The 18,806-nt window shown below is 36.6% G+C and overlaps 1 protein-coding gene across 1 annotated transcript in view; it reads left to right on the top strand.

Annotated features, from left to right (window-relative positions):
• The window catches only part of MIB1 (MIB E3 ubiquitin protein ligase 1), a 137,085-nt gene that overhangs the window by 98,536 nt on the left and 19,743 nt on the right, over positions 1-18,806 (top strand). Inside the window, exons 13-17 of the mRNA XM_044243294.1 lie at positions 5,633-5,765; positions 9,177-9,263; positions 11,736-11,897; positions 16,175-16,356; positions 18,197-18,389. Of these exons, the coding sequence (XP_044099229.1) occupies positions 5,633-5,765; positions 9,177-9,263; positions 11,736-11,897; positions 16,175-16,356; positions 18,197-18,389 (757 nt within the window). The remainder of the gene's footprint in view (positions 1-5,632; positions 5,766-9,176; positions 9,264-11,735; positions 11,898-16,174; positions 16,357-18,196; positions 18,390-18,806) is intronic.

The following is an 18,806-nucleotide window of genomic DNA, read 5'->3' as shown; positions in this document are numbered from 1 at the left end:
GAATTGTTGCATATCTCTTTCTCATTTTGAGCTAAGTTCTATATTACCAAATTCCTACTTCATGAAATTAGGCTAGATTAATGAACCTTTTAATTGTGGTATCTGTCAAAAAAGAGTTTGGGGTGGACGGAAATAAAAGCCTCTCCCCCAAAATTTAAAAACATCTAACTAATGTCTGTTCACTAGCTGTAAGTAAATGAAAGGAAATAAAACCCAGCTATATTCATTTATTATTAAAGTGATTACCATGGATAGCATCTGGGTATTTATCTTACCAGGCTTCTTGTCTGCATCCATTCAGGTAGAGGTGGGAAAAATATGTTTAGAATATTACATACTTACCTACTTTTAGTAGGCACTAAAGAACTTCTGCTTGGGATCGATCACCTTTCTTAGTAGTTTCCTTTATGAATTCCGGACTAACAGACTTTATTAGCTTTATTATTTGAAGGATTGTTCATTAACTTAGCAAGCATTTAGTGAACACCTAGTGTGTGCTGTAGTGCTATTCTAATGTTTTTTTACATTAATATGTAGGACTCCACAGTTTAGCTATTTGGGTTTGTTTAGAAAAATGTTGCCTGTCTCTGAAGAAAGATTATAAAGCATGGCAGGCCCTAAAAATGGACCTAGTGCTGTTTGATTGCTACATACCAATGTAGACAGCTGCTTGTCCCTCTACTTCTTAGAACTCATTTGTTCATCATTCAGCAAACGTTTTGAGTATTACCATGTGCCAGGGATTATACTAGGCACCACTGTTAGTTGTTCCGGAACTTAATGCTTCTTTGGCACTCTTCACAAATGCCTGCTTAACTGGTAGTAAGATCTTATCTTTCAACCATCCCTGTCCTTATTAACCTCTTGGAAAACAACCAGACTGAGAATGCAAGAAGAGTATTTGGGCATTAGGGAAAATACCTCCAAATCTCATATACTGTGCTCCATAGGTGAGAGCCTGTTGATGCAATGAAATTATTAATATGCTCAGCTGGTAACACCCTAGTCCCAGCAAACCTGTGGGCCTGGGTGCTTGCAGCAGAAGTCTCCTCTTCAGGAACACCAGCGCTGCAGGGGACAGCTGGCATGCCTGGTTGGATTGTAGGCTCCTCAGATTGCCCACCCCACGTAAGTGGGACTAATTAACAGAATGGATTGGTTCTGAAGTGAAAACTTGCTCTCTGAAAATCTGAGTTTTACGCTTTAGTATTAGGATTTGGTGGACTTTATAGAACGTGGTCTAGAAGGGACTGGGATCATATTTGTCACTTGAGACAGTATCCTGGAATTACCATCTTTCTTTTGCTCTGATACTTCAGTTACATATTTTGTACTGAAAGGAAAAAGCAAAAAGATAAAATGTACTGAGAGGGTAGAAAGACAGTGGGCTTTCAGGAATACACACCTATTTCTGTGTAAGTGCTTTACTAGCCTTGTGAGCCATTGGCCCTTCTTTCTGAGAGACTTCAGCTTTCTCTAGCTTTTTCACTTAGGAAATGCACAGACCCATAAGAACAAGTTACTGATGGCTCCATCTCAGTGGATAGCTTATGCCCAGAGAAGGAATTGCTCTTCTCTCTCTTTCTTTTGAGTTGTTGGCAGCATAAAATGGGAAGGTACTACCATAAAATGGGAAGGAATGCAAGGTAGTGGGAAACATGGTTTCATATGAATCATCTTCTCAAGGATATCTATTCAATAATGTGACTTAAAAAAAAAATGGTGAAAACATGAGCCACACCTTATAATGTAAAACTTGCCGTCTATTTATAGATCTTGGCTATAAGAACTAAAGTAGCAAATATAAAAGATTTTCACATAGTAAGCCTAAATATTATTTTAGTGTTTTGACTTAAAATTTTAAAATCTAATATATATGCAAAGCTAAGTCAAATACTACTACAAAGCTGGGGCGCCTGGGTGGTTCAGTGGGTTAAAGCCTCTGCCTTCGGCTCAGGTCATGATCCCAGGGTCTTAGGATTAAGCCCTACATTGGGCTCTCTGCTTGCCGGGGAGCCTGCTTCCCCCTCTTTCTGCTTGCCTCTCTGCCTACTTGTGATCTTTGTCAAATAAATAAAAATCTTTAAAAAAAAATACTACTACAAAGCTTATAATGAAAGAACTGTGTTCTGCTTTATCCCTCCCTCCCTACACCCCTTCCCCAATAACTTCCAGCTTATCCTGCAGTTTTCCAGATTTACCAATTGTAGATATATACTGATTTCATGTCATGAGAAATGAAGGTTTAAAACTATTGACATCATCTAATACCACTATTTCTTTCAATATAATCTGTCACAGATTTTGCTTAAATCACTGTTTACATTATTACCTTATAACTACATTTTTCCTCACCTGATTTAATACTTAAATCTTCTAAACTCACCAGAAGAATCATAAAACCCTTATAAATTCCATTTCTCACATAGTCACGTATGTAGAGTACTACATAATGTTTGGCATTGGCATCATGATTATGCCAAATCCAAACATTCAGTAGTACAGGGTGGTACCAGTACTTTTCCCCATTAAGAATCTGAGGAAAAGTTACATAATATCTAGCATCTTTCTCTTTCTCTTTTTTAAGATTTTATTTTTAAGTAATCTCTGCACCCAATGTGGGGTTCGAACTCAACCATGAAATTAATTCACAGACCTGTACCTCTGGGGCAAATAATACATTATATGTTAATAAAAATTTTTTTAAAAAAGAGTCATATGTTCTATCAACTGAGGCAGCCAGGTGCCCCTATATCTAGTATCTTATTTTACTCCAGCAAAGGAGGAAGACTAGAATTCTTGTAATTACTGTGAGAGAACTAAAGCAGGAAACCTGAGCTTTGTATGAGATTTAGGGGTTTGTAGACTCTCTCAAAATTGTAGGCAGTGTAATATAAAGTGCATTTTCTCTCAGGAGGGTGCTGTAGAGGGAGTCTGTAGTTTTCCATAGGTTTCCAAAGAATTCTCTCTCCCCTAAGCAGTGATTATAACTTCAGTAACAGCCACTGAAAACTGCCTTTCAGCTATAATTCTCAATATACTTTGGGTTATAAACTTGTTTTAAAATCTGATTAAAAGCAATTTTAGAGGTTCTTGGATTCTCCACAGCCTGTTCTGAGATATCTTGGGCTTCCTACATGGGATTCATAGACCCCTACCATTAAAAAAATACAGTCTGGGCATTTTAGGCATATTCTCATTATTTCAGAGACTTACAGTTTCATTTATACACTCTGATTCTGCATCTTCAGCCTGTTTCTCCATATGTTTGTAACATTTCTCTGTTTCAGATTTTTATCTTCCATAAATATCAACCTTAGGAAAAACTATCTCAATATGTATCTTACTATCATTTCTTGCCTTTTAATACTCTGTTGGCATAATTTTAAAAGCATTTCTGTTTTTAAATCCTCTGTTAGGAGTGGGAAAAGCTCTAATGTCTAATATATGTATATGAATGCAGTCCATGCCAAGTCTAACACTCTTTATAGGAGCAGTCATTTTCTCAGTCTTAAACAAAATAGTAGATAAATATATTAAGGGAGGATTTTTCCAAATTTTATGAGTTTTCTACATAAAATCTTTCTATTAAGAAAAGTTACTGGTATATGGTAAGAAAAGTTACATCTAATTTTATTTTTCTTTTTTGGGAGTGAGCTAGGTTTTTCTTTAAGACACATCATTTCTTTTTTAAAAATTCCTTTTTATTTGAGTGTAGTTGACACACAGTGTTCTATTAGTTTTGGGTGTACACATAGTGATTGAAAATCTCTGTATGTTATGCCATGCTCACCTCAAGTGTAGCTACCAGCTGTCCCCATACAGTGCTATTAAATATCATTGACTTTCTTCTCTATGCTATCTGTACTTTTCATCCCCTTAACTTATTCTTCCCATAACTGGAAGCCCTTATCTCTTACTTCTGGCAACCATCAGTTTGTTTTCTGTATTTATAAGTCTCATTCTGCTGTTTGTTTATTCATTTGTTTTTTAGATTCCACATGTAAATTAAATCATACAGTATTCTCTCTCTGACTTGTTTCACTTAGCATAGTATCCTCTAGGTCCATCCCTGTTGTTACAAATGGCAAGATCTCATTCTTTTTATTTCCAAGTAATATATACACACACCACATCTTCTTTATCCATTTCATCTATCAGTGGACACTAGGATTGCTTCCATATCTTGGCTATTGTAAATAATGCAGTAAACAGGGATGCACATATGTTTTTAAATGAGTGTTTTTGTTTTCTTTGGGTAAATACCTGGTAGTGGAATTTTTGGATCATATGATATTTTTATTTTTAATTTTTTGAGGAACCTCCATACTGTTTTCCATAGTAGCTATACCAATTTATTTTCCCACCAACAGTACACTAGGGTTCCTTTTCCTCTATCTCCTCAACAACATGTTATTTCTTGTCTCTGATTTTAGCCATCGTGACAGGTGTAAAATGATGTCTCATTTCCCTGATGATTACTGATTTTGAGCATCTTTTCATGTGTTGTACATCTGTTTGTCTTCTTTGGAAGAATGTTCAGGTCCTCTGCCCATTTTTAAATCAAATTCTTTGTTTTTTTGGAGTTTAGTTGTGTATATTCTTTGCATGTTTTGGATATTAACCCCTTATCAGATAACATCATTTGCACATATCTTCTCCCATTGAGTAGGTTGCCTTTTTGTCTTACTGATGGTTTCTTTTGCTGTGCAAAAGCTTTTTATTTTTATATAGTCCCGATAGTTTATTTTTAAAGAAGTATCACTTCTTGATAATTACTTCTCCTGCTCTTTTATGTTTTACTCTTTGATGGTCTTTAGGATAACTGTCTTTCTTGCTCTGGAAATAATTAATCCATAAATTTTAAATATTAAATTATAATGACCATTTTGTGTGTTTTGATTTCAACTAGATTTCGCACTGCTAAATGACATATATGAGATTTTTAACTGCAATTCATGATAATCTACCAGTTACATGAAATTTGTCTTTTTATCACTATTATTCCTACTTTGTTATTGTTGTTACCTGGCTGTTCTTTATTAACTCTTTCATTAATAGATACTATTCAGATTGAACCTAGGAGTTTCCACAAGACCATATATGTCCTTGTTAGGAAATATTTCTTTCCCCTTTGGGTTTTTTTTTTCTCCTAATGTTTTCCCCTTGTAACACTCCCATTCTAGTTTGATTATATTCCCCAAATGGTGATAGTTTGTTTACCTCTTAAAGCATCAAAAAGCTGCACATTAGAGATTTAGAAAAAAATATAATTCATTTGTCTCTGAGGGCACAATTTTTTTTTAAGATTTTATTTATTTATTTGACAGATAGAGATCACAAGTAGGCAGAGAAGCAGGCAGAGAGAGAAGGGGAAGCAGGCTCCTGCTGATCAGAGAGCCTGATGCAGGGCTTGATCCCAGGACCCTGAGACCATAACCTGAGCTGAAGGCAGAGGCTTAACTCACTGAGCCACCCAGGTGCCCACTGAAGGCGTAATTTTCTTTAAAAAAGAACGTTTTTATTTGATTTCAGAAGTTTCCTTTATATATTTTTTCTAAAGAAAATAATGAAATATTTAATTAAATATCAAATTACCTTAATACCAAAATCATGTAAACTTGATTTGCAGTGCAATGCGTGTTTTACTATCTAAATTACCAAGACCATGGATTGTGGATGAGAAGAAAGATGACGGTTATACTGCTTTGCATCTGGCTGCCCTTAACAATCACGTAGAAGTGGCTGAACTGTTGGTGCACCAGGTAGGAAAACTGTGCCATAATTTCTGATTTAATTTTAATTATTTGGACCATTACTGTTCATTTATTTTTTACTTCATCAACTGCCTGTTGGTAGGTTATGGTAAAACCCCATGAGGATGCAAATTCAGATATGGTACATATTCATTCTTCTGCCTACACTGGTTCTTGGATGGAGGATAGTGCTCTGTGTGTGTAAGAGGGTGGAGAATATCCCTTAGCCCTGAAAATTCTCTCCTACACAGTTCCTGGATTGGTCCTATGACATAGGCATCAATGAACAGAGATTTTCCAGATTTGCTGCCTCTGTTGTAGAAGTATCCATCAGCCATAGGACCAAGAACCATTATGTTGGTATCTAAGCTCATGTGGCCAGTTGCTGCAGCCTGGATTTGGGAATTCAGGTCATGAAAACTGCTGGACTCCTGGAATCTGTGGCTGGATAGCAGTACAGGTTAACTTCAGTCATTTCATTCATCTCTAAAACAAGATGACATTACATTTTTATGAGATTGGATTTTGAAGGGAACTTATTTACTGTAGTTTTATGATGTTTTTCGGCAAAATTTATAAATACATATGTCATAGAGAAGCACTGGTTACCAAAGAATTATCTGTGATCTCTGTCTGACTTCAAGGAATTTATAGTCTAGTTAAGAAGATGAAATAGCAGAATTCAGTGAATCGTCCATTATGTGTAATTAACGTCACATTATAAGGTAGATACTCCCTGAACTATAGAATTCTAGTTTAGATTAAAAAAATAGTTCAAAAGTTAAACTTTGTTTTACCCTGCCATTTTAAGGCTTAATTATTATTATTATTGTTTTTATTGAAGTATGGTTGACACGCAATGTTACATTAGTTTCAGGGATATAACATAGTGATTTGACAATTGGAATGTTGTTCATTAAGCTGTGCTCACCAGTGTAGCTGTCATCTGTCACCATACAATGCTATTACAATACCATTGACTAGTAAGCCTTTATCATTAAAGTTACTGTTGTTAGCATTGGTAATTGTGAGAAGTTCCTTTTCAATCTAAAATACAGATAACTGACGTTATGCCAGTATCACACTATCTTGGTTATTGTTTTTTAGTAAGTCTTGAAATCAGTTAAAATAAGTCCTCCAAATTCATTCTCTCTTCTTCTTTCTCAGAATTACTAAAGTATTTTAGATCTTTTGAATTTCCCTATAGATTTTAGAATCAAATGATAAGTTTCTTTTCCTTTTTTTTAAAAAAAAGGTTTTATTTACTTATTTGACAGAGATCACCAGTAGGCAGAGAGGCAGGCAGAGAGAGAGGAGGAAGCAGGCTCCCTGCTGAGCAGAGAGCCTGATGCGGGGCTCAGATCCAAGGACCCCGGGGATCATGACCTGGGCCAAAGGCAGAGACTTTAATCCATTGAGCCACCCAGGTGCCCCAAAATGATTAGTTTCTGTTAAAAAGTCTTGGCATTTTGGGGCGCTTGGGTGGCTCAGTGGGTTAAGCCTCTGCCTTCGGCTCAGGTTATGATCCCAGGGTCCTGGGATCGAGCCCTGCTCTCGGCTCAGCGGGGAGCTTGCTTCCCTTTCTCTCTCTCTCTGCCTGCCTCTCTGCCTACTTGTGATCTCTGTCAAGTGAATGAATGAAATCTTTAAAAGAAAAAAAAAAAAAGGCTTGTCATTTTGATTGCTCTACACATTTTAGATTTATCTTTTTTAAAAATTTATCTTAAAGTAGTTTTTTCACGCTATTGTAAATTATATTGTTTAAGCCTTCAGTTTCTAATTGTATATTGTAAACATACAGAAAAACAGGTTTTTTTGTATGTTGATCATATTTCCTGTAATTTTGCTTCAATTACCATAGTTCATTAGGGGATTAGAAATTCCAACCACAGTGAAATACTACTAATCTACTACTTCTATCACCTACCAATGAAAATGACCAAACTTAACCATATGTTGGTTAGGGTGTGGAGCATTTAGAATTCATATACATTGCTGGCATTTTTCAAAGCAGCCATTTTGACAATAATTTGACATTTCCTAATAAAGTTAAACATGTATTTACTGTACAACCCAGCAGCCTTCCTTCTAGTATGTACCCAAGAGAATATTTGTACACAAATATTTGTATTAAATATTTGTAGCAGCTTTATTTGTAATAACCTCAAACTGGAAGCAAGCCCAATGTTTATGAGCTAGAGTCTAGGTAAACGAATTAAGGTATATCATACAGTGAATACTACTTTGGAAAATCTAATAATGGAAAAGTTTAGGAAACTGTAAAGAAAATCCCTTACTTTCTGCATTTAATGAGAATAGGCATGTTGGCATGAGACTATTCAAAGTGACTGAAACAGGCAGCTTTTATACCTTTTAAACCAATAGTTATTTGGGGAGAATTCACAAAGGGGTTTGCACTTGGCGTAGCAAATAAACGAAGTAACAAAGTTTATATAGTCAATTCTTGGCCCTTAATTCTTCATCTCTGGCAATAAGGATGCCTTATACCCTCCAGGTGCAGAGAGCGATAGCCTTCATAGGGAATTTATTTCCTGCTTTCAGGGGAACAAAGGAAGGCCAGAGTGTCCTTGCACTGGCTGTTTCTTAAGTAACTTTAATTCAAAATAATCAGTATGCCAAGGTAGCAGTACATTGGGACAGTCCATCCTGAACCCCATCATCACACTGACTCTGAAATAGGTTGTACTATGACTGTGTTAGAGCTGAGGAAATGAGCATAAAATGGCAGAATGCTTGCTTAAGTTCTTGAAGCTTTAGGTCCCTCTGTGCCAGTGAGCTCAGGATTTTGCTTCTCCATTTCTTTCCTCTGTCATTGGAATTAGCTGTTCTCATATAGTGCTGTGACTATCCCAGGACCCTGGTAGGACTTTTTGCTTTCCCTTTAATAAGTATTTTTATGTACTAATTAATTAAACATTGTCTTCTCACCCTCCAGCTAAGTTCCTTTTCACTGAATAAGAGCTCAGTCATGCAGCAAGAGGAGGTGACCTTATTAGGTCATTAAAGTAAATCTAAATCCAATATGAAGAGTCATTAATAGAATTTTTAGGAAATATTACTTACAGTTAAAAGGAGCTAATTATTTCTATTGCTGTGTAATGGAGATTGAGAGGGAGCTGTGTTTAAGCCCTGTACTGAACTTTGTTCTTTACCTGTTCCTATATGAAGTCACCATAATAAATAATTATCTTAAACTTGCTGTTCCATCTCCAAAAGTTTACTACCCCATCCAGTTGTTGCTGTATTGCCAGCAGCTGTTATGAGAACAATGTTGGAGTAGCTAGAAGAGAGGAAGATGGTCAGCGGTGTTCTGTGTTATTAATTCCTCACGAAGAATTGTAGTTTTAGTGTTCATGGTTGTCAAATTATAAGTATGTAAACTTTGTCCTTCTTGTTCAGGGTAACGCTAACCTGGATATCCAGAATGTGAACCAGCAAACTGCCCTGCACCTTGCTGTTGAACGACAGCACACCCAGATTGTGAGGGTAAAGTATTTACTAACAAAACTCTTACCTTGTAGTTGTGTTTTAACCAGACAGATTTCTAGAAGGTCTTGAAAATCATTCATAGTTCGATTTTTCAAAAGGCATAGTTAGATATAAAAATCATTATTTTAGGCTAATATTTTGCATCAGTTGGGTAAAAAGTTTTAATTTATAATAGAGAAAATCTTTAAACTGTGATATTCAAAGTCTGTTATATAATTTAGTTGTCAGACTTGTGACTTCCCAAAATATGAAATCAGAAAATTTCAAAGTAACATATAAATTGGTTTTTAAAAAGTACATTCCCTCTTAATTTATATAATTGAGAGTGAACTACAGTGAAAAGTTTTGGCTGGACTTTTGCTGCACAGATTCCAAAAAAGCTGAAATATGTATTTTTATTTGATTAATCTGATATTCCAGAGAAAATATTTGAAAGATTATCGGTTTAAAATTTTTTTGTAGAACAGTGATTCTTAAACTTTAGAAGCTGAACCAGCAGCATCAGCATCACCTGGGACCTTGGTAGAAAATTCTTGGGCCCCACCTCAGACCGACCAAATCAGAATCTCCAGGGGTGGGAACTAGCAATCTGTGGTTTAACAAGTCCTTCAGGTAATTTTCATGCATGTTCAAATTTGAGAAACACTGTCCTAGAGTGACATTTTATGTAAGCTTTTTGGAACAAAGTAAAACAAAACAAAACAAACCACCCACCCCAAAACAGTAATTTGCCAGTCTGGGTAAGACCATATGCTTGAAATTGGCTTCTGTATATGGTATTTTTCTAAAACTCTGACAGCATTTGTTGAAAGGATTAGGAAAATCAATAAAGCTCCATAAGTAAAGTCTTAAATAAAAAGTTATATTTACTACTTAAAATATCTTTGAGGTGTATCAATTATTCATTTTATTTAAGATGTTGTAGTTTAAGAGACACTTGACCTTTATTGTTATTTAAAATTCCTCTTGCTCAGACTGAGGGTTGCTGGAGGGGAGAGGGGTGGCAGGATGGGGTAACTGGGTGCTGGGCATTAAAGAGGGCACATGATGTCATGAGCACTGGGTGTTAGATAAGACTGATGAATCACAGACCTGTCCCTCTGAAACCAATGATACATTATATGTTAATAATTGAATTAAAAATTTTAAAAATTTAAATACTAAAAAAAATTCCTCTTGCTAAAAATTCATCATTTATCTCGGATTTTTGGACTTTCCTTATGACTTATATATTCTCCAAATATATTTTGGAGAAAATTGACCAAAGAGGGTGGAATAGATAACTTGCTTGTTTCTTTAAGTAATGGAAGAATTGTGAACATTTATGATTTGGTCCTATTGGAAGTAACTTAAAATATCCCAACTCACAGTGCTCGCTTCGGCAGCACATATACTAAAAATATCCCAACTCACATATCTGAAATTAATAGGAGAAAAAGGAGGTACATGGCTGGTGCAGTTGGTAGAGCATGCAACTCTTGATCTTGGGGTTGTGAATTCAAGCCCCACATTGGTTGTAGAGATTACTTGACAAAATCTTTTTTATTTTTAAAGATTTATCTATTTATTTGAGAGAGTGAGTGAGCAGGGTGGGAGGAGCCAAGAGAGAGGGAGAGAGAGTCCTAAGCAGATTCCACACTGGGCACAGAGCCCAGTGTGGAGCTCAATCTCATGATCCTGAGATCTCAACCTGAGCCAAAACCAAGAGTTGGATGCTCAACTCACTGTGCCTCCCAGGTGCCCTGAAAAAATAAAATCTTTAAAAAAACAAAAAAATAAAAGGAGAAAAAAATTCCTAAATTTCTCCCAGTTATCTTGATTTTAGAGTCGATGAATTAAGCCACATATTGGTTCTCGTTTCCTTCTGTTTTTTCTGATTCAATATATTTGAGTAAACAGCACTCATCACTATTTGTAAAGGAGCCCCAGGAAATTTTTTTTTTTTTTTTTTGGCAGAGAGGCAGGCAGAGACAGAGAGAGGGGAAGCAGGCTCCTGAGCAGAGAGCCTGATGTGGGGCTCAATCCCAGAACCCTGGGATCATGACCTGAGCTGAAGGCAGAGGCTTTAACCCACTGAGCCACCCAGGCTCCCCAACCCCAGGAATTTTGAGAGTAGCAAGTGAATATATAAAGATAATTAGCTTCAGTGGCAATCCCCTTCAGGTAGGTCTGGGGCTCTGTCACTGTTACTATTTTATTTTATTTTATTTTCCAGGGGATAGAGTTAAGTGATTCATCAGTTGCAAATAATACCCAGTGCTTATTACATCACATGTCCTTAATGCCCCTTGCCCAGTTACCACATCCCCCACTCCCCTCTCCTCCAGCAACTCTCGGTTTGTTTCCTTTAGTTGAGAGTCTTTTACAGCTTGTCTCCCTCTCTGATTTTTGTCTGTGTTAGTTTAGATACATAGTAATTTCTTATGGGCCAGAGACACCTTAGCAAAATGAGATGTCTTTCTCTTTTAGCTTTTGGTCCGTGCAGGTGCCAAATTAGATATTCAGGATAAGGATGGGGATACTCCTTTGCATGAAGCTCTGAGGCATCACACCTTGTCTCAGCTACGTCAGCTCCAAGATATGCAAGATGTGGGGAAGGTTGATGCTGCATGGGAGCCATCCAAAAACACAGTAAGTAAATTAATCTTTAATTCAGTACTACTAGAAGTATCTTTTAATGCAAATCTTATATTTACAGTTAATTTAATTTGTTTCTGATAAAATATTTATCAGAGCTGCATATGTAGAAGTATAGTTTATGGACTAAGTATAGTTACTTCTGGATGAATTGTTTCAAATTCTTACTGAAAGTTGTTTGGTTCTTCTTTTTTAACTCTAGCTATAAAATATAGGTGCATAGTGGTATGTTGGGGTTTTGATTTGCATTTCCCTAATGACCACTGATATATTTGTTTTATTTTTAAAATTTATTTATTTATTTTTGAGAGAGAAAGAGAGCGCGCACAAGGGTGTGAGCACAAGCAGCCGGGGTGCAGGTGCGGGGGAGGGGGTTGGGCAGAGGGTGAAGCAGACTCCCCGCTGAGCAGGGAGCCTGATGCGGAACTTGATCTCAGGACCCTGAGATCATGACCCGAGCCAAAAGCTGATGCTTAATGGACAGGGCCACCCACTGATTTTCTTTTTAAGATTTTATTTATTTATTTGAAAGAGAGTGTGTGTGTGAGAGAGAAAAGCTTGAACAGGGAGGAGCAGAGGAAGAGGGAGAAGCAGAGAGAGACCAATGCAGGACTTGATCTTGGGACTCCAGGATCATGACCTGAGCGGAAGGGAGACACTTAACCAACTGAGTCACCCAGGTACCCCAGTGACTACTGATATTGAATATCTTTTCATTTGCTTGTTTGTCACTCACATAGTATTTGATGAAGTGCCTGTTCACATTTTTTGTGCATTGTTTTGTTGAGCTCTTTTCTTACTATTGAATTTTAAGAGTCTGTGAATTCAAGTTCTAGATCAGATATGGAACATGGACTTATTTTTCTCCCCATTTTTGGCTTGTCTTTTCATTCTTTCAATGGTGTTTTTGGAAGAGAAGAAGTTTTTAATTTTGATGAAGTCTAATTTATAAATTTTTCTTTCATTGTTTGTGCTTTTTGTGTCTTATATGAAAAATATTTGCCAAACCCAGGGTCACTAAGGTTTTCTCCTCTTTTGTACTTGAAGTGTATTAAGTTTTAGCTCTTTCTTTTAGGGCTATGATTCTTTTTTTTTTTTTTTTTTTTTTTAACTTGAGTTCAAGTTAGTTAACATACAATGTATTACTAATTTCAGGGTAGAATTTAGTAATTCATTAGTTGCATATAAAACCCAGTACTGGGGTGCCTGGGTGGCTCAGTGGGTTAAGCCTCTGCTTTCGGCTCAGGTCATGATCTCAGGGTACTGGGATCGAGCCCCGCATCGGGCACTCTGCTCAGCGGGGAGCCTGCTTCCCCCTCTCTCTCTGCCTGCCTCTCTGCCTATTTGTGATCTCTCTCTCTCTCTCTCTGTCAAATAAATAAATAAATAATCTTAAAAAAAAAAAAAACAAAAAAAACACCCAGTACTCATTACATCAAGTGCCCTCCTTAATGCTGATTACCCAGTTAGCCCATCTCTCCAACCTCCCTGCACCCCAGCAACCCTCAGTTTGTTCTCTGTAGTCAAGAGTCTCTTAGGGTTTATCTCCCTCTTTGTTTTTAGCCTATTTTATTTTTCCTTCCCTGACCCGTGTTCATCAGTTTTGTTTCTTAAATTCCACATGTGAGTGAAATCATATGGTGTTTGTCTTTCTTTGACTGACTTATTTCACTTGGCACAATACACTCTAGTTCCATCCAGGTTGTTGCAAATGGCAAGCGTTTATTCCTTTTGATGGCTGAGTAATATTCCATTTTGTATATATCCCTCATATCTTCTTTATCCAGTTGTCTGTTGATGAATATCTGGATTTTTTCCATAGTTTGGCTATTGCGGACATTGTTGCTATAAACATTGAGGTGCAAGTGCCTCTTCGGATCACCTTTGGATAAATACCCAGTTGTACAATTGCTGGGTTGTAGGGTAGCTCTATTTTTAACTTTTTGAGGAACTGCCATACTGTTTTCCAGAGTGGCTGCACAGCTTGCATTCCCACCAACAGTATAAGAGGGTTCCCCCTTTTCTGCATCCTTGTCAACGTGTATTGTTTCCTGAGTTGTTAATTTTAGTCATTCTGACTGGTGTGAGGTGGTGTCTAATTATGGTTTTGATTTGTATTTCTCTGATGATGACTGATACTGAGCATTTTTTCATGTGTCTGTTAGCCATTTGTATGTCTTCTTTGGAGAAATGTCTGTTCATATCTTCTGCCCATTTCTTGACCAGATATTTTGTTTTTTGGGTGTTGAGTTTGATGAGTTCTTTATAGATTTTAGATACTAGCCCTTTATCTGATAATGTCACTTGCATTATCTTCTCCCATTTGGTTTGGTAGGTTGCCTTTTAGTTTTGTGGACTGTTTCCTTTGCTGTGCAAAAGCTTTTTGTCCTGGTGAAGTCCTAATAGTTCATTTTTGCTTTTGTTTCCCTTGCCTCTGGAAACGTGTCTAGCAAGAAGTTGCTGTGGCTGAGGTCAAGGAGGTTGCTGCCTGTATTCTCCTCTAGGATTCTGATGGATTTCTGTCTCACATTTAGGTCTTTCATCGGACTTTGATTCATTTTGAGTTAGTTTTTAAATATAGTATAAGTTATCAGAGCTCATTGTTTTGCATGTGAATGTTCCAGTTATTCCACCACCATTTGTTGAAAAGACTTTTTCTACTGTGTTGTCTGTTGTGCCTTTGTCCTAAATCAATTAACCATACGTGGGAGTCTTTCTGGATCTTGTATTCTGATCTGCTGATCTTTGTCTTTAGCTATGTGATGCCAACCCTACTATCTTGAGTACTGTAGCTTTATTTTCATTTCATTTATTTATTAATTTTTTAAAGATTTTAGCCGCTGCCTTCGGCTCGGGTCATGGTCTCGGGGTCCTGGGATCGAGTCCCGCATCGGGCTCTCTGCTCAGCGGGGAGCCTGCTTCCCTCTCTTTCTCTCGGCCTGCCTCTCTGACTACTTGTGATTTCTCTCTGTCAATTAAATAAATAAAATCTTCAAAAAAAAAAAAAGATTTTATTATTCATTTGAGAGAGAGAGAGAGTGTGTGTGTGAGCACAAGCACGAGGAGAGGGAGAGGGAGAGGAAGAAGCAGACTCCCTGCAGAGCAGGGAGCAGGACATGGGGCTCTGTCCCAAGATCCTGGGGTAATAACCTGAGCCAAAGGCAGATGATTAACCATCTGAGCCACCCAGGTACCCATTACTGTAGCTTTATAATAATCATTCAACTCAGGTAATAAAGGTCCTCCAACTTTTTCCTTCTTTTTCAAAGTTGTTTAACTATTCTAAGTCTTTCTCCTTTCCGTATGAATTTTAGAATCATTTTTAAGAATGTGAAGGGGTTCTGAGACCAAAGTGCTTGAGAATTGCTGCCCTTCTGTATGACCACTGATAAATTCTCTAACTCCTATGTGCCTCCTTACTCATTTCATTTTTTTAAAGATTTATTTGTCAGAGAGTGAGAGAGAAGAAGGTAGGCAAAGGGAGAAGCAGGCTCCCTGCTGAGCAAGGAGCCCAGTACAGGACCTGGTCTCAGGACCCTGGGATCATGACCTGAGCCAAAGGCAGATGCTTTTAACTGACTGAGCCACCCAGGCATCCCTCCTTTCTCATTTTAAAAAGGAGGGAATGGAATAATTACCTCCATAAGGTTGTTATAAAGATTAAATGAGTTAACTCATGGAAAGTGCTAAACATAGTATTTGGTCCATTTTAGATGCTGTACAGATATTTTATAACATCTTTGAATGAGTAGCTCATGTGGCTTCAGACCCTGATTTATCTCCTCCTCCATTTCTTGGTTCAGTTCCTTGGTGTGGTTCTTTGCTCTGTGTCTGTTCTCTTACTATTTCATGTTGGTTGCCAGCAGCTCCAGTGCTACATTGAGTGGAAAAGGGATTACTGTTTCCTCAGTATGTCAATCAGAAGTCCCATTCTTCAGTTTTATTGGTCAAATTGACCTTATTTGTCATCCCTGAAGTAATCACATAGATGAGGTAGCTGTCTGATTGGTCTCAGCCTTCTTTGGCCCCCCTGTAAAACTAGAGTGGGTCAATCCTCAGACTATACCTAAGAAAACTGGAGTGAAGAGGGGAGTGGATGTTAGAACTGCAATTCATAAATGCTTACTATCGCTATATGGGCCACTCTTTCCAGAAGGGTATTTTTATATAATACACACAGATATGCACACACACACACACACATATTTGGTGTTGAGAATTGCTAACAGATTCCTAAGAGTAAAATCATGACTCTTTTAATTTGATTTCAGTTAATAATGGGACTTGGTACCCAGGGGGCGGAGAAGAAGAGTGCAGCATCTATTGCCTGTTTTTTGGCTGCCAATGGTGCTGACCTTAGCATTCGAAATAAGAAGGGTCAATCGCCACTTGATCTGTGTCCTGATCCAAGTCTCTGCAAAGCATTGGCAAAGTGTCATAAGGAAAAAGTCAGGTTTGTATCATTTATTATCATAAAACTTACTATTCTCTCTCTATATAAAGTACCATGTGGTTTCATAATGGAGAACTTAATTATTTGAAAATGTCTTTGTCTCTGTTCATCATCTTTGTGTTGACCCTTCCTTAAAGATTTTCCTGCAAGACACTATGTCTCTTATTGCATGTTGTATTTTCTATATTACTGAATATGACACTTTATGCTTAGGAAGTGCTAAGAAACTTTCCTAATTCTGTCTGATCTACCAGTACTGCTGCATGTTCAAGAAATTTATCTATAAGAAAAATTTTTACTAGTGAAATTGCTATGACTGTTAGATATATTTAAAATTTTAATAGACTTTTTAAAAAAATATATTTTATTTATTTATTTGACAGAGACACAGTGAGAGAGGGAATACAAGCAGGGGGAGTGGAAGAGGAAAAGCAGGCTTCCTGCTGAGCAGTGACCCTGATGTGGGGCTCAGGGTCCTGAGATATGATCTGAGCCAAAGGCAGCCGCTTAATGACTGAGCCACCCAGGCATCCCTTTAATAGACTTTTTTAGGAGAGGCAGTTTACATGCTCACCAGTAAGGTGTATCTCACACAAACTTAGTAATAATTCTAGCACCCTACATAGTGACTGACAGGCACCAAGTATCACTGAAGGACTGAATGAATTTGAAAGAATGAGCACATGAAGGAACCAATTCCTGATGGAGCAGTCTCTAAAAATGATTTCACACTTGTCTTCTTTTCTAAAAGTAAAATATGCCAGTGATTTTAATTATTTATAATACAACTGATTTTCTTATGAGATATTGTAGACATACAAAAAGTTATATTTCATTACCTTTTTTATCCAAATGGTGCTGTGCAATTATTATTGCCCTTTATATCTGGTTCTTGTCATTGAACATTTTAGTAGTCCCTTGATTTTCGTGTTCTCTTGCCTCTTTTGTAATTTGGGTGTAGTGATAAATAACTTCTTGTTGGAATCAATACCTTAGAACTTTGTTAAGGGGGAAATTTTATATATATATATATGAAAGGTATATACATTTCTGTAAGTGACTATCCTTAAGGAATGTAAACTTCTATTACAAAATGATGGCATGCATCTAAAATCACAGAAGGCACTATAATTACTGCAGTAATAACCTTAACACTGGTGTCTGAGATGAAAGGGCTTGGTCTATGTGTGTGTGTTCACAAGTTTCTGGAGATTATGGTAGAAACAGAGTATCCCCTTTCTGTAGCTGTACTTGGTCATTTTATGTATTTCTTTGTCTTGTATTTTTAGATTTATAGATGAGTTCTGTCTTTACATAGTACAATTTTATGCTCCTAAAGATACATTTAAAGAAATGTCAAAACAGCAGCTGCAGTGACACATTTTCCACAGTGCCCTGTCGGTTATGGACTCTGCTGGAGGCTTCATTCTGTCTGTAGTTAGGATAACTATTGTGAGCTCTAGCTAGAATTTTTGTTTTATTCCTCTGCTCATCTCTGCTGGTTCTGTATAAACGAAACAGAGTCTGAGTGAAACTGTGTTCATGTTAAATTTTTTGTAAGTAGTGTTTTTGATTTCTTTGTTAGAAGAAAATATACCCATTTCTGTTGGGTGAGCTATTTGTTCAGTTTGAAATTTAAGTAGTACTAGAAGTATGTAAAGATGTAGAGATGTATATAAATGTAAAAATATATAGTGTTTCTTAAACAGATGTTACAGCTTGATTTTCTTAACATAACTAAAGCTGTCTTATACAAATGATGCTCTCGATGTTTTTTAAAAGCATTTTAATTAATATAAATATTCTGATAGGATTGATGATAAATATTTTCTTTTGTTAGTGGTCAGGTGGGTTCTCGAAGCCCTTCTATGATTAGTAATGATTCTGAGACCTTAGAAGAATGCATGGTGTGCTCAGATATGAAGAGAGATACTCTTTTTGGGCCATGTGGACATATTGCTACCTGTTCTTTATGTTCTCCACGAGTCAAGAAATGCCTCATCTGTAAAGAACAAGTTCAGTCCAGGACAAAGGTAATTTTTTAATGTAGTATTTTATCATTTTATGAAGTTCTTTCAGACTATAAATAATGATAAGTAAGATTATATGATGCCATATGTCTGTTAAATTTCAGTCTAAGAGTGATTTAAATATAAGAATATATAATTTATTTATCAAGAGAATAATTTTGAGTCTCCTTTGAATGTAAACTATAGAACTTAAAATAAAATCTATATTGCTTCCAAAGTCTCTTATAACCTAGAAATTTATTGGGTTCCATTTTTTTATTATAGTTACATATATTTCATACTTTTTTTGAGTACATGGACCCTAATACTCATCTTTATAAAAGACCACTTGTTTGTTTGTTTTTTTTGTAGAATGTCATACATTCTGGATTCAATTAGTTTAGCATACCCATAGTGTCATTTAATTTGTCCCTTTATCCT

This window comes from Neovison vison, chromosome 3 (genome assembly GCF_020171115.1).
Source record: "Neovison vison isolate M4711 chromosome 3, ASM_NN_V1, whole genome shotgun sequence".
NCBI lineage: Eukaryota > Metazoa > Chordata > Mammalia > Carnivora > Mustelidae > Neogale > Neogale vison.
The sequence above is the reverse complement of the archived record's forward strand: the minus strand, read 5'-3'. Positions and strand labels throughout refer to the sequence as shown.